A 19,340-nucleotide genomic window follows, 5' to 3' on the forward strand; every position below is an offset into this window, starting at 1 on the left:
GACGCTTACGTATAATCAGACAGCATTAAAAAAGTGGACCGCCAGGTACCGAGGCCAGACCTTCCTACGGAAAGATTTCTGTTAGCTATTTATCATGAAGATTTTGGATTTTCCCCATAATTTCTACATTTATGCTTCCCTATGGCTTTCTTTGTGGCTTTAATATTTGCATATGCTGGTAGAATTAAACAAAGAATAGACGGTTCTCGAAAACCACATCGCAAACATGCCACTGTTAAAACCTTTCTCCATCTAACTTCCTCAAATACAAATTTTTAAATGCCATTTCTTTTCTTTTTTTTTTAAACGCAGATAGAACGTGCCACAAAAAGCAAATGATTGTTTACTAAATTTTATAAATTTTACTTTTGTATTGACTTGAACACTTTCATCCGGGTACCGCATCGAATTAACTAAAGCATGAAAATTTAGCACATCACGAAATGTTTTTTAATATCCAATCAATGGCTACAGAAACGCGAGAATAAACTCCCGGGAATCCAGGTGTAGCGCAACGCACACCGAAAGAGACGAGGCCTATCACATAATACCTTTCTCCAGCTTGAAACATCAACGGGCCACCTGAATCTCCCTAAATAACCAAAATTAAACCGAAATAATAATAATAAATTGTTCGAAAAACAAACTGCAACATGACCTACCCGACAAGCGTCTTTGCCCCCTTCTTCATATCCGGCACACAGAACGGTTTCGTCTATTCGCAAATGCCTGTGCGATTGATAAGCTTGGGCGCATTTTGACTGTGGAACAACGGGAAGCTGGACTTCCATCAATACACTAGATGCTCGTTCATCTATGACATTTCAAGCTTGATAAGGCAAGCCATAATTCAAAACGAAACTGAAAAAAAAAAACTCTACGCTACAGTAAGAAGGAGATCCCCATCCAGCTACGTAGGGGAAAATTTCAGTGGAATCCAGCGAACGCCAACGACGATCGATTGGTAAGCAAATCGGTTGGATATCACCTGAAATAATACAATAATCATCTTTTGCTCGGGGATCTTGAATAAAATGATACCGTACTCGTGAATGGAATAAAATCTGATAAACGAATTATCGCAATGTCGTAACTGGGTCCCCGTCCACTCTTGACGAAGCGTTCGTGAACGGTTACACGCTCGATGTAGTAATCCTGTGGGCCATATTCACTTGTTCCATGTTCACCCAGCCGTACAAATATTCTGCAAAATCGATTCGTAATTTTAGTGAAACATTTTAAAGACAAGGCATTGAAATTCACTCACAAGTCCCGACGGTTATACACGCAATGAGCCGCAGTTAACACGTGATGTTTGGTTATGAGGGCCCCACCGCAATTGTACTCTATCCCAGTGCCGTCGTAGTACCCAAGGCGTGCCAACCACGGCCAAGCACCTGCACAGGATGGTACCGGTCGTTTAGCGAAAAGTCATTAAAAAGAAATTTACGAAAATTTATTTAACCCTTGGGTGCTACTACGCCACCGGCTATGCGAGCACGAGTAGTAGCAAAAGGCACCGTGCCGCATTTACGAGGTAAACGGGGCTGGACAATATCAGTCGATTCCGGAGGCCATAATTGACGACTAATGACAAACTTGTTTTCACCAGAGATCCTGGACATTGCCACTGTGTCATTTTGGATTTGGTTGTCAAGAAGGTTTGCTTCGATACTATCAGGGAACACGATTGGCGGTATGTTCGAATGTTTGCAGCATATCTGTCATTGAAAATTCCCCGTCATTATTGAATCGCTGAAGGTGATTTTGCGGATTTGAAAAGCGATGAAGCGACGATGATGGATACCTTTTTTGGATGCCGATCATCCGCGGAACCGCAATTATAACGACCGCCTACTTCCCTGAACCCGTGCGGTACTGGTAGATGATGATTATCGCTTGATCGCGCACATAACTTTGGTAATCGGCAAACGCCCGGATGGCCTTCCCATGTTAAACAACTTTGATATCCTTTAGAAAACAAAAGAGAATTTCATTAAACAAGTAAGGACACCATAAATGATTCAATAATAACAAAGAAATATTATTAATTAAAGAATACCAAAAGTCAAGTCCATGACGGTTAATGCAACTTGCGCTCCACCAATCGAGCAGGTGATAAATAAAAAACAAATCACCAGAACATGATTGAGCAAAATAAGACGCATTCCTACAACCAACAAAAGATCGTTATTTTGGTTAAACACAATCATTACAAAAAAAAATCTATGTAATTATTACAAAGGTATTCAACTTACTTTCGATTGCGTTTGTTTGCCAAGCGTGCAGACAAATCACAATTACAACACTTGTTGAGTGAGTGGCAACAAAGAAGACGTGCTAAGAAAATGCGACCGACTGTGGCAGCTGGCGACGGACCATTTGCCAATAGTTACCGACAGTGGACACAAAGTAGTGTTGGTGTTAAACGAATCGCATCTAACATATCTGTCCACACGGGGCTTGTTTGCCCCTCCCACAGCAAAAATCAAGCGGAGTAAGCGCTCTACCACACAGGTGCGGCAGCATTGATCGAAGCTTACAGCCGAAACGAAGCGTGCCTTTTCTTTTTGTTTCAAGCCAATACCCTACAAAAGGGAAATTCCCGTTCCCCAAAAATGGATCACGATGTACTGTAAAAAAATGGAATTATTTTCTTTCTTATATTTACAGATAATTCTTTGCCTATGTGATGCCAGCAGTCGAGAAAAAAAAATGACATGTACAAAAAATAATAATATGTTCTTATCGTGAAGGGACTTCGTAAAAATTAGGTTCTTAATACGGTTTTCTTAGCCGAAGAGAGATTCTTAAATAAGGATAGTTGATTAAATCAAATGAGAAGCTGCAGCGCCATAAATAATATCACAGAGAGAGCGGCCGAATGAGCAGGCCGCAGAGAGCCGCAATCCAGAGGATCGTTGGGGTAAATTTGGCCGATTCTCGGGTCGGACATTGGAGGCTTGCAAGAAGAATTGGCGGCCAAAAAAGTTTCCTGTTCCAATAACGTCAAGTTTAGAACCCGCTTTTCTTCTCTTTTCAACATGCAAAAATAAAATCCACTTACTTGACAGAGTTCTGTACAAGATGGGCATGAAAGCGAACCGACGTGAAGCCAACCTTGACTAAGCAAGCGAACGCGCAACTCTTGTCCTGGGTAATAGCACGGAAATGTACGGTTGTCCACCTGGATCAGCAAAATATACGTTTATAAATTTTTTTTCAGACAACGTCGATTGAATCGTTAAGAAAACTGTTAAAAACAAGAGGGAAAAGAGGTCTTACGATGATGTTAAGGCGCCCATTCTGACAGGTGTACTCGTAGCAGCCAGATCCCCAGTGCTGCCACTGTCGCACCTGTCGGCAAGTCCGTTCTTCCCACATGGAACCAGCATGTTCAAAGCACTTGGATTTGGGCCCGTACAACTCCAAGGCAAAATTACGTTCAGGGCCTTGTGAAAGAAAATCAAATCGTCACTATAGGCTTATAATAATCGAAAAAAGCGTTTACATACGAGGATTATTCTCTTCGTAAAGGCAATTGGAGCCACGGATAGCAATATTATCCGAGCGCCAGGTAAATTCCTGTATGTAGGGGCAAAAATCGGCCAGAGCCACAGATCCGCCATAATAAGGTATATCCGCTTGGCTGATGTGCGGGATAAATTCAAAGTTCTGGTAAAGGTCTGGAAGTGGGTAGGTATGCTGTACCAGATTGCATAAAGCTACCGAGTTGCGGTCTTCCGAACATTCCGTTTCCAACGGATCCCGTTTGACTCGGTTGCAGTAAGGATGTAAATGTTGTTCCCTAGGTCATAAAGCGCTTTGAGTCAAGGAGTACAGTAATGAAAAACAGGTTAATGGAATAAATACCTGTCTGCTTTGGTTTCCATCCACTCCATGCAACTGCGCTGTGCGAAATCGCAACCCAAGTTACGGCCCCAACTGAGCGGCTGTGCCATATCCATATTGGCTTTGTACCATCCTAAAAACAATCGATGAACGTTTACAGTTTAAAAAACAACTTGGAATTCAAAAGAAACAATTTCTTTGCCAACCAGTGTCTTCCATTAAGGCAAGAGTGATGCGCGAGTAAACTGGATTCTGTGTGTGAGTTCCAGTCATTGCTTCGTTTTCAAACGCCCTTTTTTCCCAGTGAGTTAGAGCAGTGCCTGTAGGGAAAATTTATTGAATGTTATCAAATTATAGTGATCTGAGCAATACCTTCACCGCCTTGATCTTCGAGTTCCGCGCCTTCTAGAGTGCTACAATTGAAATGTTTTCGCACCTCTTCGACAACGCGGGGTGTCACCATCATGTGCACCTCTTTACGTACACGTCCTTCACGGACTAACCAATCAGGACGTATGATTCTCTTGATGACTCTCTCACTCCATTGCCGCGCTTGTAAACTGTGTCAAAAAAAAATGGTTAGTCAAATTTTTAAAAATACTGGAATCATAACAGATCTTTTACTTTTCGTTGAGGGCCGGTTTGCCGTGTTCATCCCGCGGCGTCAACGGTAATCCCTTCGAGTCCCGGTAAAATGCGAAGAGACTGACAGAAAAGCCGAGAGCGTGCAGAATTTCGTGCTTTACGGTCGAGATGAGCACATCCAGCTCGGGCAGCTTTGTGCTGATGCTCCGTGGACACAAGTTCGCATGTCCAGCAATCGGTCTAGAATTGAGCGCCAAAGATAGGGAGAAAAAAACGGTTAATACCACCATCCTCCCAAAACTGGTATCAGTAGGTGAATCGTAATAAGTGGAACGAGACGTTGTAAACACAAATGTGGTAACCAGGTGAATCTGGCCCTGTTGGTGTGATATGGCACCATCTGGCATCCTCATTCGATACCGAGATGCGCATCCATCCGTAACCAATTAAATATTAGATTCTTAAGCTTAGAAAAGCACTGTGACCCTTTAACACGTGCGATATCCAAACTGGTGAGACCAGTCCCACGCCAAGCTGGACGGAAAAGAATCAAACTGTTTAGCGTTAAAAAAAAGTGTTTAACTGTTACTGCATCCCGCACGCGGAAGGAGGAAAAGCAACAACTATAGAACCGTTGAATTTCCTATTCACATCAAACAACGGACGATTGCAGAGATTGTTATAGCCGTCATTATCGTAATTTTTATATGCGGTCATAGTCGACACGATTGTCTCTCTATTCCCTTAGGTCGTAACACGAAAACGGTTAGAAAAATTGAACTCACCGATCGAGAGAAACTTCTTGCTGACAATGGGCAGCATAAGCAACAGTCATGCCTTTCTGGCACCGCTCTGCAAGAAGAGAAACAAAGTAGTGTTACGTGTGCTTATTGGTGGAAGAATATTCGTGCACTGTTCAATGCACTAACATTACCAGTATCCATGGCTGATACGTAGAAAACGAAATCTGCATCTTTAATCCCTGGGCCGGCTCCTTCGCCCAAAGAGCGACACTGTTTGCCTTGAGCATCACATACTCGGCATGACTATAAGAGATTGAAACGTTTCGGTAACGTGATCATACAAATTTCCTTGATGATTAGACAAACCTCGAGGTGATGTTCTGGCACCTGAACTTCTCCACACATTGTAGCCGCCTCACAGGCATTCATACAATAGGGATGCGGGTCGTTGGGAACTAGGAACACTTGGTTATTCCGGCATTTCCTATGGTCACGTAAAATTAATAAATCATGAAAAAAATTGCCTTAATGACATTTCTTTGTTTTAAATATCATGAAAACAAAGAGAAAAACCGGGAAAAAAGAATTACCGGCTGAGGCGTATAACTGATTCTGTCTTACGGACCATCAGCGCTCGTTCCCAATAGCTGACGGCTTCGGGAAGAACCGTATTCTGTCAAACATCAAAAACAATAAATGATGAATCCCGTCAAACTGGAATGGTGAATGAGCAACTTACATTAATAAGCTCAAACATGGCCTCATCTAACCTATCGTTACACGAATAAGAAGAGAAAAAACCATTATTAGGGATGAACAATTAAAAAACAAAAAACAAATATGAAGTACTTGTAGACACTGGTGTCGTAGTAAATTTTCACGCGAAGCCTCTGGTCTAAACTTCTTCGTTTCATCACGTGCTCCGATTCCAGATGAACACCATGTATTATCTATACGAGAACATATAGTTTGAAAATGAAAATCCAATCGGTAACTTTATTTTAGGGGAAAAGAGGCTACCGGTCTACCAAAGTCTATCCAAAATAATAATGAAAAAACACTAGGAGGAAAAAAAAATCGTTGCGTAACGGGATGTTTTCCTTCTATCCCGCCAACACATTTACCATACGTATTTCTAGCGCTATCTCCCTATACAGGTTTAACGTTAAATCCAAGTCACTCGACCGTAACGGGTCTTGATGGTATATGAAGGAATATGGGCTGTATGACGAAGACCACTACGAACCAACAGGACCATATGTTACCGCGATCTTGTAGCCTACTAAGTATTTCTAGTACGCCTCGATAACTGTCCGTGTGTGATGTTACGGTTTGCAGATGAGAGAGGTAGGGTGTTCATTAGAAAAAGGGATTGTTTGTGTCAAAATATAGCAACTGGGATTTCTGGTCATTGTCAGACAGCACAGACATTCATTTCACTACTTTGCAACTTGAAAATTATTAAAATGTAGAAATCATGACTGGTTATTCCAGCTTTCTGCAGACTGTTAAACAAATGAACTATTTGTGGGGGTTGGGTTTCAAAGCATTGTTACAATGGACAGCACTTTACTTACATCGTTAGGCTTAGGATGGACATGGTTGCATTGCAAATCCGAATGTGAATGCAAGTGGGCTGCTTGTGTAAATGTCAGCAACAACAAGTTTGTTACACATATGGCAAGGGTCACCATAGATAAAGATCTAGCAAAGTCTTTTGTTTGTGATGATTGGGATGAGTAACGATTTTTTACAACAGAATTCATGATGCTTTAGAATTCTTTGCAAACGTAAAGGAACACTATATCACCACCCACGTCTGAAGTGTTTCCTTTTTCAGTTATGATATTGAAAATCACAAAACCATCAGCATACACAGAGTAGCACTGATTAAATGAGCGCCGCAAAAGTACAACATTTCGTCTCGAGTAGTAGACGAAGAATGAGGCTAGTTTGCAAAAACCTCTTACCGATGAGTAAGAATTTTCCTACTACTGATTGCCCTGAAAATACCCAATCCCTAGAAACGCCAGTTGGCCGAGCTAGCTGCGGTCGTACAGCCCATGTCGGCCATTGTAAACACAATACAAGTTTTCCGTTAGTCGAGAAAACAACCTGACAAGCTGGACAATAAGCTGGTTGCTTGCAACAATGAGGGCAGCAGACAGAAATATACAGGTTTCAGCGACTAAAACCTTCTCCACGATTTTCCGACTTCTTTTCAAGTTGCCCAACCCGGCGAACGTTAGAGACGCCATCTCCAGTCGACCACGAAAAGAAAAGACTCAACGAAGGTATTTTCGCGCATCGTTCAAAAAAATATATATGTTAAACTTAAAGTGTTAGGTTAAACTTAAGTTGGCCAGCTAAAGCTTTTGAAGGTATCGACAGCGTATTTCCGTTGACGCCACTACGACTGGAATTGAATGTATTTTAAAATTTCGATATACATGGGTATATCACCGTGATATTTAAGATCAGAATGGAATTACAACGTTATTCTTGTCAGAAATAGTTTGTTTCTATCCCGTTGCCTTTTTCTAGAATACAGGTACACGACTGGCAGGTTTTCAAGCGCCTTTGATGGCAGCTGAATTTTTATTTAATAAAATTAGAGAACGATAAACATTCTTATTTTTAAAAAGGAAAAGATAATTTCGCCTTTTGTTGGACACGTTACGCTTTTCTTTGGCTCACTTTCGCAACTCTTAGGGATGGTATTATTTTGCCGTTATATGTGTGCATTTAAACTGCATTCAACGTACACCAGTACGTTGAATTGTCTGGAAGTCTTCTTCAGAAATTTTGCTAGGACGATTGGTCGGCAGGTGGAACGCATCGTAAAAATTCGCGAAAAGTATGTGAAATCATTTTTTACATACCACTGCAAATGAACTCTAAAAGTTTGGTTTTCATAGCTGCAAAGGCATATTTGGCCACAATTTAGGCTGCTTTCTATCACAATTTCTTCTGAAGTTAAGCTGTATAGCTGTTTCCATTGCCTGAATTCTTGGAGCATTGTCACCATAAATCTCAACATAGTCTTTGTAGTGTGTTTCATTTAGATTGCAAGAAGAAACATGATCTTGGGAATCAGCAGCACTATGTTCTACTGGGATCTCATCCACATTGATGTATGTAACTTCTTGTGTGACATTTATATGATCTAAAGTTTCAACACAGCAATAACATGTCAATAAAATGGACAGCACCTTGAGTTAACGAGACGAATAGTACATTATGGATCATAATACCTCTTTGTTTTTTATGTTTCATGGATGTTTTGAGAAACTCAAGCATATCCCCTGTTATTTCCATCTCAATTTCATTGTCTTTAGCTTTTCTTTCACTTTTGCAATCCTCAGTGAATGATGTTAATGGCTCAATAGATCCAGAAGAAACATCTTGTGCTCCAAACTTGGAACAAGACTGTTAGGTTACTAGTACATGTTTAATCTATATACATGCCATGTTTACCTTTTGAGACTGTTCCAACAGCCAGTACAGAAATGAATTTTCATAGTCAGTAGATACAACTTTAGATCTAAAAAGACTTATTTGATGTTTGGTATACCAAGATTGTCCATGTCTATAATTCATCCAAAAATGATTAAATCTTGGGTCTTGCGTCCAGTCATCGGCCATCTCAACTGCAAGTGTGTGGAAAACTATAGATTGTGTACGGTATTTTCCCCCAAAAGATGGAAGTCATCTCTCACTTCATTTTGGAGGGAAATAGGGAATTTCAAAGGAAGTGGTTAGAGCTCGGCCCCGCGTTGATCGGGTCGCTATCTGGCCGGAATAGAGTACTTTTTATTGTTGAGTGCTGGTTTTCGGTGCATCATGCTTTTTTTTAACCCGATCAGGATCTGGCCCAACACCGTTATCTTGGGCCCTCACCATGGCCCCCCGTTTCCACCGTTTCGACCGCCTCACATTTATGTTGCCCTTTCTTTTCCTGTACTAGTCGTTCTGCCACCTAGCGTGAAGCTTATGCGATAAAAAAATTGACGCTTGGAGGCCTTCATCATCTTGCGGATTGTAAATTCGTTTCTGTCAAGTCGTCATTTTTTCAGGTGTTTGAAAGAAATCAATCGTAGTCGAATAACTAGTTTGTAACTAAGATCTCGGCCATGGCAGACATAAAAAATGAAAAGTCAGATAACACCAACGAAAAGCCAAAGGTTGATTTAGGCCTTCTCGAAGAAGATGATGAATTTGAAGAATTTCCAGCTGATGGTAATATTCCACATTAGATAACTCATATTGAATAATAGCTGATGAGTGATGATTAAATTATTAGCTTTCCCTATTTTGGGGTTTTAAAAATATTATTTCTTAATGAATTGAATGATTGTGAGATTCTTTATTCTGTTAGATTGGACTGGCAAAGAAGAAGATGCTGACGATGTCAATGTTTGGGAAGACAACTGGGATGATGACAATGTTGAGGATGATTTCAGCCAACAGCTGAGGTAAGATTCATTGAAAAATTTAAAATTTGGATACTCAATGTAAATCGTATTCAATATTTATATGTTTTATTCTTTCTTTTTCTGGTTTCAACAGGGTGGCATTGGAGAAACAAGGCATTAAAATGGAACAATGATAAAATGTGTGTTTCCATATGTATCTTTCCCTGAATTCAGAATAATGTACTGATGTTGTTTTTTTTTTTCAAAATTGTTTATTTTAGTTTCTTCAATATTATTGATAGGAGTAAGAAGATATTGGAATGTTTAATCTATCTGAACTTTGGCAGTCTGTGTTAGCCTAGGGTAAGTTTGCAGTTCTCTAACTCCTATCATTTTTTTAAACTGGGGGAATTAGCTATATAGCCAAAAATGCGTAGTGTTTTTGCAATTTGATCCCGCCTTCCCCATCACTTCCAATGATAACTGCCCTAGCTAACTCAGTTTAAAACCTTTTCCCTTTGTCTCTAGCTTATGTAGAGAAAAATGTGTTGGATTAATCAGTAAAATTTGGGCTGTGGGCGAAAAAGAAAACTTACCTATAGAGCCTACGAAGGTTACATTTTGAAAAATTCGCCACCGTAGAACGTTTCTGCAACTATTAACGTGAAGGAACTTAAAGAATATTGGAAATGATTGTGAGGGACAACTGAGTTAGGGCGCGGGAATTCAAAGTAATAGTCACGCTTGAAAAATGAGAAAATTGCGCAAGGGATGACGTCATCGAGAAATTCTGATATCCAATTTAAGTCGCATAAAAACTGAGGTACCAAGTTATTCAACTCAAAGTTTACAACGTGTCTATCACCGTCCAATTATTAACGAAAAATGCAAAACTTCAGGCTTCGCTAGTTCAGATTTCTGCACATGGATTCAAGTTGTATTTGAAAACTGCCACGAAAAATGGACGAGCGCCAGATACGCAGCGGGATTTGTAGGGGGGTGTAAAATGATGGTAGAAAGTTGGCCTCGACAGACTAGGCGGCAGCGATGGCGTCCGACTGGCGGTTATTTATATAACGCAATTGCTCGCAGTGTGGTCGTCTCTGCACCCCAGTCCAGAGTAAAAGAGGAGTAGACCGTGTTGCTGAGGCTTTTCTGATAGTGTGTCGCTGCCACAGAATGGAAAACTGACTCATTGTGCAAGGAGGTGTGAAACCGTTGCGTATCAGACTACAATTCATAAGATGTTGACCGAGTGTTAGATGTGTGATTTCTTTACTGGTGTTGATTCACCACAAGCCAGTTTATTGCTACAACTCGCTGCTTAAGTCCAGAATATTTAAGACAGATGGCTCTCGACCGCAGGCGTTCCGTACGTGATCGTGGTTCAGTTCGGAGCCGTGGCTCTTCGAGCGCTTCAAGTTCTGATCCACGCGAAAAATTGAAGGATTGTTGCCGACAGTTTGTGGCCTTTATGTTTACACAGGTTGGCGTAGGAGCGCTGGTCGTCAGCTATGCCATCATGGGCGCCTTTGCCTTTATGGCAATCGAGGGCGAATCGGAAAACAGCGATAACAACGATCATGTTGCCAGTTTACGATCCTCTTGTCTTAGTCGCCTCTGGAACGTTACCGATCATCTTAACGTGCTTGAAGAGAGGAAGTGGAAGCTGGACGTCCGTCAGGTGCTACTCGATCACCAACAAGCTATGGCATTGGCCATTAAAGGCGGTTATGACGGTCGGACCAATCAGGAACGCTGGACTTTCCCATCTGCACTCATGTTTTCGCTATCTGTCTTTACCATGATCGGTTTCGGACATTTGGTGGTTTGTATATTTCTCTAACATAAAATACTTTTTAAACTTAATATCGGGCGTTTTTTTTTGTTTTATTAGCCACGTACTCAGTGGGGGAAAATTGCCACCATGCTTTACGCTGTTTTTGGAATCCCCGTTTATGTTCTCTATTTCATGAACATGGGCCAAGTTTTGGCCTCGTGCTTCAAGTGGTTCTATTGCAAGCTGGTCCGCTGTGCAGATGCCCGTAAAGATAAACCATTAGCGGATGGTGATCCAGCTGCCGGCAACGGCAACAAAGAAATTATTGGCGTAGTCTCTTCGGCCGCTGGGGACGAACTATCGGACGATTTGGACGAAGAAAGCTACTCTGGATTAATAATCGTGCCATCAACAGCTTGCCTTTGGGTCTGGCTAACATATCTAGCCGTCGGCACTATTGTATTGATTATCTATATTGTTTAATATTTATTCGCTAAATTAAATCAATTTTAATTAAAGATGTTCGCTGAATGGGAGAACTGGGAATATCTTGACGCGTGTTATTTTTGCGTCACCAGTTTATGCAAGATCGGAATGGGTGACTTTGTACCCGGCGCCAATCTTCACGCTTCAAGCAATCAGACCAAATTGGTATTCATAAGTTTATGATATTCTAATCTTTTATTTATAGTCAACATTTTTTTTTTCTTCAATTGGATCACAGATTATAAATTTCGTATATCTTCTTGTTGGAATGGGTAACTTCTTAACTGAGATACAAAATATTTTAATGTAGCATTGCATCCTTTCTTTTTTATTGTCTTCTTCTAGGAATCATCGCTATGTGCTACAATTTAATGAAGGAGGAGATACTTGTTCGTTTGCAAGAATTGAAAGCCGACTTGATTGAACGGTATGACAAAGTCATTAGTCACTATATACATTCCACCAGTTGGATATTTGTCATAACTTTATCTCAAGGCTGCAAGACGTTAGCGGACGTATGCGTCGTTGATCTTCAGAAGCATCCGTGTTACTTTATCCACACTAGCCAAGTTTATGGATCGGATAATGCGGTGTTAAAATCACCTTGAAAAAATACTTGGTGCGTGACTCGTGCATAAAATCTTTATTTGAAAATATCCAACCGAAAATATCGGCCGCCACCTTTCACAATCCTTTTGAAAATAGCCCTCCTTGAGCCGCCTGGCGCATGGACAGGGAGTGCGCAGGCCGTGTTGTTGGATTTAAACTGTTGTTTTTCTTTCTCCACCCGCTCCCAACGGAGCTATTTTCGGCAGAGCCGTCTATTACACACGCACCTTTTGAGCACCTAAGAAAAGTAACACGTTTAGTCTTTCGATTCAACCTCCCTTAAGTTGAATTGTAACTTCCTGCGTATTATTCTCATTGTTTATTTAACACATAATTTGTACTTTCACTATCGACCGTGTTCCGGTTTTATCTTTGTATTTAATTTGTGTTACTATATCGTTATTTGGTCCAATATTTTGTGTCAGTGAATTGGATTAAGTGGTATTCTGTAATTTCAAGTAACTCCCCGTCCATAGTTTTCTCATTTTCATACATGCCATCCTTATCTTTGGTTCCATCGGTACACGATAGCTTGTTTTTGTCGTCTGCAAGGAAGTGTGTCCGCAGTTATGGTATGATTTATTGTAGATCAAGTGGGAGTCAATATTTTGATACCGTTTTAAAGAGTAGTTACTAAACATGACTTCAATTTCTCAGCGGCTGTTGGCAGTTGCTGGCCACAGTCAGCGTGCTAATGATGTAATTTTCGTCCAAAAGCAAACGTCTTCTCAGCCAACCTCTGTAGTGGTATTCTTCGGAGGAGACGTTCAGGTCAAAAATTTAAATAAAATCACAATGTCAACCAATTTTGTATCTTTGGGGCTTTCAATTACAGGATTATCCTGAAAATATGAAAAGTCATCGAGACCATGGAGCATATGTTGACTACAATTTAGAGGCAATAGCTGAAATTTTGGCTGCAAAATTTCCTGACAGCTTCATATGTGTCATACGACCTGCAAAGATTGAGTTGAAGACATTCAGTTGCTTCTCCAACTTTGTGATATGCAATCATATTGGCAGCCCTACTCATTTACCAAATAATAATGCTCTTCTCCATTTGAGCACATTACTTCAATCAATTGTAGAACGAACTGGATTTTATGAAGTTGGTTATGGATCCCCTTTGGTAATCATTGGGTTTTCCAAAGGCTGTGTTGTCCTTAATCAATTTCTCCATGAATTTCACTATTTTAAACATCTCCCAATAGACAATAAAAATAATGTGAGTGCTCTTATAGGACGTATTAAAAAAATGATTTGGTTAGACGGTGGACATTCAGGTGGAAAAGATACTTGGGTGACTTCAGTACAAACACTTTCTTCATTCCAAGGAATGGGTAAAATACAAAATTTCTTTTTCTGCATATAAATTCATAAACTAAGCATGTCTATTGTAGATATAATGGTAGATATTCACGTTACTCCGTATCAAATAAATGACGACCGTCGAACTTGGATAGGTAAAGAGGAAAAGCAGTTTTATTCGACACTAAAAAAAATGGGAGTCACCCTGTTGCGAAAAGTACATTTCCCGGAAGATCCGCCTTCGCTGCAAAACCACTTTCTGCTCCTCAAATTATTTTGCTGAACTATTAATTCACTTGTACAAAAATTGTAATTTAGGCTACTGTGCGCTAATGTAAATTATAAACTAGACATTGCGTATAAACAAAGCACTCATTTTGCTACGTAATCTGCCTTTTATTTAGTAGCTCGCAAATGCAATTAAGGAGACATTCTCTCTCTTACACGATTATGTTACATTCTTATATACAGCTAAACGTAAACGTTAAAACCTTAAAACAAAAAAAAAAAAAAAAAAAAAAATGAAATTAATAAAAGCCATAAAGGCGGGTGCTGCTTCTAGATGTCACAACGCTGCATCAAATATCAGACGAAGCATCAAGTAAACTCATTAGCAGTCAAAAGAAGTTGAAAATGAAATTGAATTTGATCGTGGCGATGGCTTCTAATATGGGGATTGGGTTTAAGGGAACAATTCCGTGGCGGTTGAAGTATTAAATTTCGTTCTTTCGCTAATCATTTGGTACTCAGGGATCTAATTTTCTACCATGAACTTCTGACGTGTTTATTTTTCAGAAAGGACATGTCATTGTTTGCAAAGTTGACAAAATGGACAAAAGACAATAACAAAAGAAATGCAGTTATTATGGGGAGGCGAACATGGGAATCAATTCCAGAAAGAAATCGGCCGCTTCCCAACAGACTCAACATTGTTTTGTCAGAATCTCAGCAACAGATGTAATGACTGCAAAATCATCATCATACAGCAATTTTGGGTTAAACTTTTATTTTAATAACCAGTGACAATACCTTAACATGTAAAAGCCTGGAATCTGCATTACAGCTTCTTCAGGAACCTCTCTATCTCAAACAAATTGAAAATATCTGGATAATAGGAGGGGCCTCTGTGTATAAAGTAAAAATTGCCTTTAAAACATTAGACACTGTGTGTTAATATTCATATCTGGGCCTCTTATCTTCAGGAAGCAATGGATCACCAATCTTGCCATCGTATATATGTAACACATATATTGGAGAATTTCGAGTGTGATGTGTTTATGCCAGCAATAGATCCAAGAAAATTTCGATTAGTGAGGTACTAAGTTCAAAAATTTTGAGTATATTTTATTTTATGTTCTAAAAACACATTCTAGTGATCCCATGGTACCTCAAGATACAGAAGAAGAAAACGGTATTGCTTTCAAGGTGAAAGTTTACGAGAAAGTTTAAACGCCTCTGAATATCTATTTCCTGAAATTTAAAAAAATGCGCCATTCCTTTCCCCCGTTGTCAGCTTGGCGATAGGGATAAAATAAAAACTCATTTATTTTGAAAGTGAAATTATTCTATTAATAACAATGGCTGATGAATAATATGAAAACGATTTTATTATGAAAGTTTGTTGTTTGAAACTTAAACTATAATTGTATACAAAAATTTGGACAAAGGAAACTGACAGATTAAACGCCAGCGGCGTGGAGATGGGACGCTAGCCAAGATGAATCTTCTTGGAAAACTCGTCATCGTGCTCGTGTTAAGTATGTGTTTTTTATTATTTTTTAAAATACAGTATTACTTTAAATCTAATGAACGTTTTGTTCATCAATTTGTGTAGTCTCTTCGATAAATGAAATCGTAGAGAGTGCTCCCGGGCGTGGAGGTGGAGGCCGTGGAGGAGGAAGTAGCAGTGGTGGAGGCAAAAGCAACAGTTCGACAGGAGTAAAGCGTTCCGGATATTATCTTCATGGAGGGCTTTATCCTGTTAGCAGGACAGTCAAGGAAGCACCAGTAAAAACACCTATTTACAGAGGCATCGGTGCTTGGGGTATAATAGGAATCATTCTTGGAGTCCTGGTAAAACTATAATATTCATTTATGCATTCGTAATTATCTTCTATGTTGTGTTATTTCTATGAACCTATTAGGGATTGTGCTGTGGCATTTACTATGCTCTATATCTGTGTGATTTACATCAAAGAACAGAAAATTATTCATCAAATCTGGGTGCTCAAGTTCCTCATTTGCTAACAGATAAACCTAAACCAGAGGAAAATGGAAATGGAAACATTCCCATGACTGACAAGAATGAACTTGTCAAGACAAATTCTATGAAAAATGGGCTTAACAGTGAAGTCTTCCTATGAAATGTTTCTCATTCAAATTACATTCAACATTTTGTTCATGTCTTGGGCCCAATGAAGATCTTCCTTTTGTCTTTTATTTTTTGGTTCTTTTCACTTTGCAGTTCACAGTTGCCTTTCATGTGACTACTGACTTTTTCTGTTTTGTCTTCCCTTGCTCATTCCTTTTTATACTACCGAACAATATACATTTTTAGGTAATACTGCGTACAACTTCGTTCCATATTTAGATACTGCTGCAAGAGAACTTTTTTCTCCGCTTTCTGAGCTCACCATTATGGTTTAGACAAGAGCGTTTTTTTGCGTTTTGCAAGTTTTAAATATGGTGTACGAAATTTTGATTTGATATTCAAATTGATATTTTTCTCTTACTACAGGCGTTACGGTTTTTTTTATACTCAACTGAATGTTTGGATGAAATTTTATTAAATAATATATTAACAATTTCATTCAGAGTGTAAAATGGGTTAAATTCAAAAATGACAACCTTTCTTCGAGCAGACGAAAGCTACGTAGTGGCAGAAGGGCGTAAGACAACGGATAGGAAAAGAAATACAGCATTCAACAAGTTTATATGCGAGATGAAAACAAACCCGGAAGTGGTATTTCAGAGAAAGTAGATGACAGGAAGGAAAGAAATGAAGTAGAACGAGCAAAATCTCAGGATTACCATACACAAGATGCTTGGAAAATTGAATCAGCGGCTAAAAAGGAGATCAGAAAGTGGACAGTACAATGATTTAGACGGAGAGTCCAGCATAGCTAATGATGGCAGATCAACATCGCCTTTTAGCAATTCGTTTGGTTTCTTGGGTGGTGATAGTGGGAATGGGGGACTGTTAGGATCTGCAATTGAAATGAGTGCTGCTGGCGCAGGAGTCGTTCCTGATGGTAAACAATTTTAAAAACTTGAAACTACCCGTAAACAGCATAATTGACCTTTTTCTTTCAGACACATTTACTGTTGACCAAGCAGTTAATGCCACCGGCTTTGGACGGTTCCAGGTTAAGTTGTCACTTATCACTGGTCTTTCTTGGATGGCTGACTCCATGGAGATGATGATATTGTCGATAATATCCCCTGCATTAAAATGTGATTGGAGGTTACCTGACTGGAAGCAAGCTCTAATTACTACAGTATGTTTGATTTGTGTGATTTCATGATTTCGTCCCTGAAATAGTATTTGTTGGCACATCACTTACAATTAAACTTTAACTGTTTAATTTTTAGGGTGTCTTCCTTGGAATGATGATGAGTGCAGTTTTTTGGGGCCAGCTCAGTGATAAATATGGGAGAAAAAAGGTAGCCCCTTTTGCTTCATATGTTTTGATTTCCAATTTGTTGATATTTCTGTTCCATAGGCTTTAGCTTTGTCTGCTGTTTTGTTGAGTATTTTTGGTTTATTAAGCTCTTTCTCGCCAACGTTTTTCTGGATTTTACTTTTACGTTTGCTGGTCGGCTTTGCTATTGGATGTACCCCGCAATCGTACGAAAAGATTTTTTTTTTCGTGTGTACTGGAACATTTCAGTTACAATGCTTTTCGTTTCTTCGGCCAGGGTGACATTGTATGCAGAATTTCTTCCAGTACAACAAAGAGGAAAATGCGTCGTTTTACTCGATGTAGGTTTACAGTTTCTTATCAAACCCAACCATAGTGCACTGATTTTTGGGGTTGTTTATGTTTTGTAATTATTGTTTTTTTTTTGTTTTTTTTTTAGAGTTTCTGGGCGTTAGGAGCTTGCTTTGAAGTTTTATTGGCTCTGATCATCATGCCGACATTGGGATGGCGCTGGCTTTTGGCATTGTCGACCGTTCCGGTTTTTGTGTTCACTCTCGTGTGCGCGGTACAGCAAATTGTTCAGTAACATTTCCAAAAAAAAAGTTATATAAATACTGATTAATTGACAGTGGTTGCCCGAGAGTGCAAGGTTTCTAGCTGCTAATGGACGAACCGAAGAAGCTTTGGCCGTCCTACGTCGTATTGCTGAAGAAAATGGAAAGCCTATGCTAGCTGGTCGGCTAATAGTTGACGATCTCACAAGTAGTGACAGTGGAACATCGGCATCGGCAGCCTCGCCGTCGGTTCCTGGAAATGGTGATATGAACTCGCTTGTGTCGTTGTCCTCAGATTTACGCTGGAAGAGCCCGTTGCAGCGCTTACTGTCGCCAGAATTGAAACTGACATCACTGCTCCTTTGGTTCATCTGGTTGGCTTGTGCTTTCTGCTATTATGGTATGGTACTCATGTCAACTGAACTGTTGGCTGGTGCTGCCCTTGCTGAAGAAGAAGGCGATTGTCTTAACCGAAATCGTGGTGGTAATTCTACGAGTCGCGAAGACTGTTCGGCTGGTTGTCGAGTTCTTACCAGCGCTGACTATACCGACCTCCTGTGGACCACACTTGCAGAGTTTCCTGGTGAAGAATTATTTTTACTCTTGAAAATATGACATTATTGACTAATGTTCCTATCAAAGGCATCGTCGTGACGCTAGTTGTGATCGAGTTTCTTGGCCGGAAAAAAACCATGGCTTTGGAGTTCCTTATCTTCAGCCTCACCGTCTTCCTCATTATGATTGTGTGCATTTCCAATCGGTCCATGCTTACGGTTATGCTGTTTCTGGCTAGAGGCATCATCAGCGGTGTATTTCAGGCCGCATACGTCTACACGCCAGAAGTCTACCCTACATATCTGCGTTCCGTAGGAATTGGCGTTTGCAGTGGAATGGCTCGGTTAGGAGCCATGGTGACACCCTTCGTCGCTCAGGTACGGGAACGAACAATACGAATGTTGTTCCCATCTAGCTAATTTTGTTGTAAATTTATTGTTCAGGTGTTAGTTCAGGATTCGCTAAATGTGGCCATAGGACTTTATGGCAGTGTATCTCTCTTGGCCATGGTGGCGTCCTTGTGTTTACCGATTGAGACCAAAGGACGAGCAATGGGCTAATTTTGATTATGCGATCTACTTTCGTATTCCGTCCTTTCCGTCTTAACCAATCACGATGCGATAACTAATATTTAACCAGTATCTTTCTTCTTAGGGCACAGTGCAATAAGGTATTTTAAGTTAACCAAGATATATGCAAACTATGAAATGTTGGTATTTTATTTCATGTTTATGACAAAAATTGATTTAATATTACGCTTTATCCTTCAATGCAATTCCAGAAGCCCCCTTTACTAAGTTAACTCGTTTTCC

General features: G+C 39.9%; 9 protein-coding genes across 12 annotated transcripts; 6 read left to right on the forward strand and 3 right to left on the reverse strand.

Annotated features, from left to right (window-relative positions):
- Nucleotides 1-357: 357 nt before the first annotated feature.
- Nucleotides 358-2,562, reverse strand: LOC130686642 (venom protease-like). Of its 2 annotated transcripts, XM_057509776.2 has the most exons (9): nt 2,259-2,562; nt 2,063-2,170; nt 1,808-1,971; nt 1,466-1,721; nt 1,268-1,397; nt 1,047-1,204; nt 887-988; nt 663-814; nt 358-592 (listed from the first exon to the last, which is right to left on the reverse strand). In XM_057509776.2, exons 2-9 carry the CDS (start codon nt 2,166-2,168, stop codon nt 437-439), a joined length of 1,224 nt encoding a protein of 407 aa, XP_057365759.1. In that variant the 5' UTR covers nt 2,169-2,170; nt 2,259-2,562; the 3' UTR covers nt 358-436. The 2 variants fall into 2 exon arrangements, with proteins under 2 accessions (XP_057365759.1, XP_059353583.1); XM_059497600.1 differs by lacking the exon at nt 2,259-2,562 and having other exon boundaries at nt 2,063-2,238.
- Nucleotides 2,563-2,649: 87 nt separating this feature from the next.
- Nucleotides 2,650-7,364, reverse strand: LOC130686662 (leishmanolysin-like peptidase). Of its 2 annotated transcripts, none has more exons than XM_059497598.1 (15): nt 7,151-7,364; nt 6,030-6,130; nt 5,920-5,950; nt 5,771-5,853; nt 5,547-5,664; nt 5,372-5,483; nt 5,223-5,289; nt 4,477-4,677; nt 4,225-4,412; nt 4,059-4,172; nt 3,874-3,985; nt 3,516-3,808; nt 3,286-3,452; nt 3,068-3,187; nt 2,650-2,995 (listed from the first exon to the last, which is right to left on the reverse strand). In XM_059497598.1, the coding sequence occupies exons 2-15, from the start codon at nt 6,092-6,094 to the stop codon at nt 2,834-2,836; spliced, it is 1,833 nt and encodes a 610-aa protein (XP_059353581.1). In that variant the 5' UTR covers nt 6,095-6,130; nt 7,151-7,364; the 3' UTR covers nt 2,650-2,833. The 2 variants fall into 2 exon arrangements, with proteins under 2 accessions (XP_059353581.1, XP_057365785.1); XM_057509802.2 differs by having other exon boundaries at nt 6,758-7,364.
- A 701-nt stretch (nt 7,365-8,065) lies between these two features.
- LOC130686652 (gem-associated protein 8-like) lies at nt 8,066-8,942 on the reverse strand. Its single transcript, XM_057509790.2, has 3 exons — nt 8,658-8,942; nt 8,435-8,597; nt 8,066-8,346 (listed from the first exon to the last, which is right to left on the reverse strand). The coding sequence occupies exons 1-3, from the start codon at nt 8,823-8,825 to the stop codon at nt 8,093-8,095; spliced, it is 585 nt and encodes a 194-aa protein (XP_057365773.1). The 5' UTR covers nt 8,826-8,942; the 3' UTR covers nt 8,066-8,092.
- A 265-nt stretch (nt 8,943-9,207) lies between these two features.
- On the forward strand, nt 9,208-9,894 carry LOC130686659 (26S proteasome complex subunit SEM1-like). Of its 2 annotated transcripts, XM_057509798.2 has the most exons (4): nt 9,208-9,419; nt 9,559-9,655; nt 9,750-9,795; nt 9,877-9,894. In XM_057509798.2, the coding sequence occupies exons 1-3, from the start codon at nt 9,314-9,316 to the stop codon at nt 9,787-9,789; spliced, it is 243 nt and encodes an 80-aa protein (XP_057365781.1). In that variant the 5' UTR covers nt 9,208-9,313; the 3' UTR covers nt 9,790-9,795; nt 9,877-9,894. The 2 variants fall into 2 exon arrangements, with proteins under 2 accessions (XP_057365781.1, XP_057365782.1); XM_057509799.2 differs by lacking the exon at nt 9,877-9,894 and having other exon boundaries at nt 9,750-9,863.
- A 132-nt stretch (nt 9,895-10,026) lies between these two features.
- On the forward strand, nt 10,027-12,821 carry LOC130686643 (potassium channel subfamily K member 15-like). The gene is made up of 6 exons (XM_057509777.1): nt 10,027-11,423; nt 11,493-11,834; nt 11,895-12,026; nt 12,100-12,133; nt 12,207-12,288; nt 12,357-12,821. The coding sequence occupies exons 1-6, from the start codon at nt 10,944-10,946 to the stop codon at nt 12,388-12,390; spliced, it is 1,104 nt and encodes a 367-aa protein (XP_057365760.1). The 5' UTR covers nt 10,027-10,943; the 3' UTR covers nt 12,391-12,821.
- Nucleotides 12,822-13,102: 281 nt separating this feature from the next.
- On the forward strand, nt 13,103-14,166 carry LOC130686648 (mitochondrial protein C2orf69 homolog). The gene is made up of 3 exons (XM_057509784.2): nt 13,103-13,241; nt 13,306-13,810; nt 13,871-14,166. The coding sequence occupies exons 1-3, from the start codon at nt 13,110-13,112 to the stop codon at nt 14,059-14,061; spliced, it is 828 nt and encodes a 275-aa protein (XP_057365767.1). The 5' UTR covers nt 13,103-13,109; the 3' UTR covers nt 14,062-14,166.
- A 182-nt stretch (nt 14,167-14,348) lies between these two features.
- On the forward strand, nt 14,349-15,332 carry LOC130686654 (dihydrofolate reductase-like). The gene is made up of 5 exons (XM_057509793.2): nt 14,349-14,488; nt 14,574-14,735; nt 14,799-14,913; nt 14,981-15,093; nt 15,152-15,332. Exons 1-5 carry the CDS (start codon nt 14,412-14,414, stop codon nt 15,225-15,227), a joined length of 543 nt encoding a protein of 180 aa, XP_057365776.1. The 5' UTR covers nt 14,349-14,411; the 3' UTR covers nt 15,228-15,332.
- Nucleotides 15,333-15,473: 141 nt separating this feature from the next.
- Nucleotides 15,474-16,339, forward strand: LOC130686657 (uncharacterized). The gene is made up of 3 exons (XM_057509795.1): nt 15,474-15,535; nt 15,613-15,851; nt 15,923-16,339. The coding sequence occupies exons 1-3, from the start codon at nt 15,496-15,498 to the stop codon at nt 16,139-16,141; spliced, it is 498 nt and encodes a 165-aa protein (XP_057365778.1). The 5' UTR covers nt 15,474-15,495; the 3' UTR covers nt 16,142-16,339.
- A 310-nt stretch (nt 16,340-16,649) lies between these two features.
- Nucleotides 16,650-19,305, forward strand: LOC130687117 (synaptic vesicle 2-related protein-like). Its single transcript, XM_057510273.2, has 9 exons — nt 16,650-17,029; nt 17,091-17,275; nt 17,370-17,441; nt 17,501-17,625; nt 17,697-17,760; nt 17,859-17,984; nt 18,049-18,556; nt 18,616-18,905; nt 18,972-19,305. The coding sequence occupies exons 1-9, from the start codon at nt 16,819-16,821 to the stop codon at nt 19,086-19,088; spliced, it is 1,698 nt and encodes a 565-aa protein (XP_057366256.1). The 5' UTR covers nt 16,650-16,818; the 3' UTR covers nt 19,089-19,305.
- The last annotated feature ends 35 nt before the right edge of the window (nt 19,306-19,340 follow it).

The sequence above is a fragment of the Daphnia carinata genome, chromosome 2 (assembly GCF_022539665.2).
Source record: "Daphnia carinata strain CSIRO-1 chromosome 2, CSIRO_AGI_Dcar_HiC_V3, whole genome shotgun sequence".
Taxonomy (NCBI): domain Eukaryota; kingdom Metazoa; phylum Arthropoda; class Branchiopoda; order Diplostraca; family Daphniidae; genus Daphnia; species Daphnia carinata.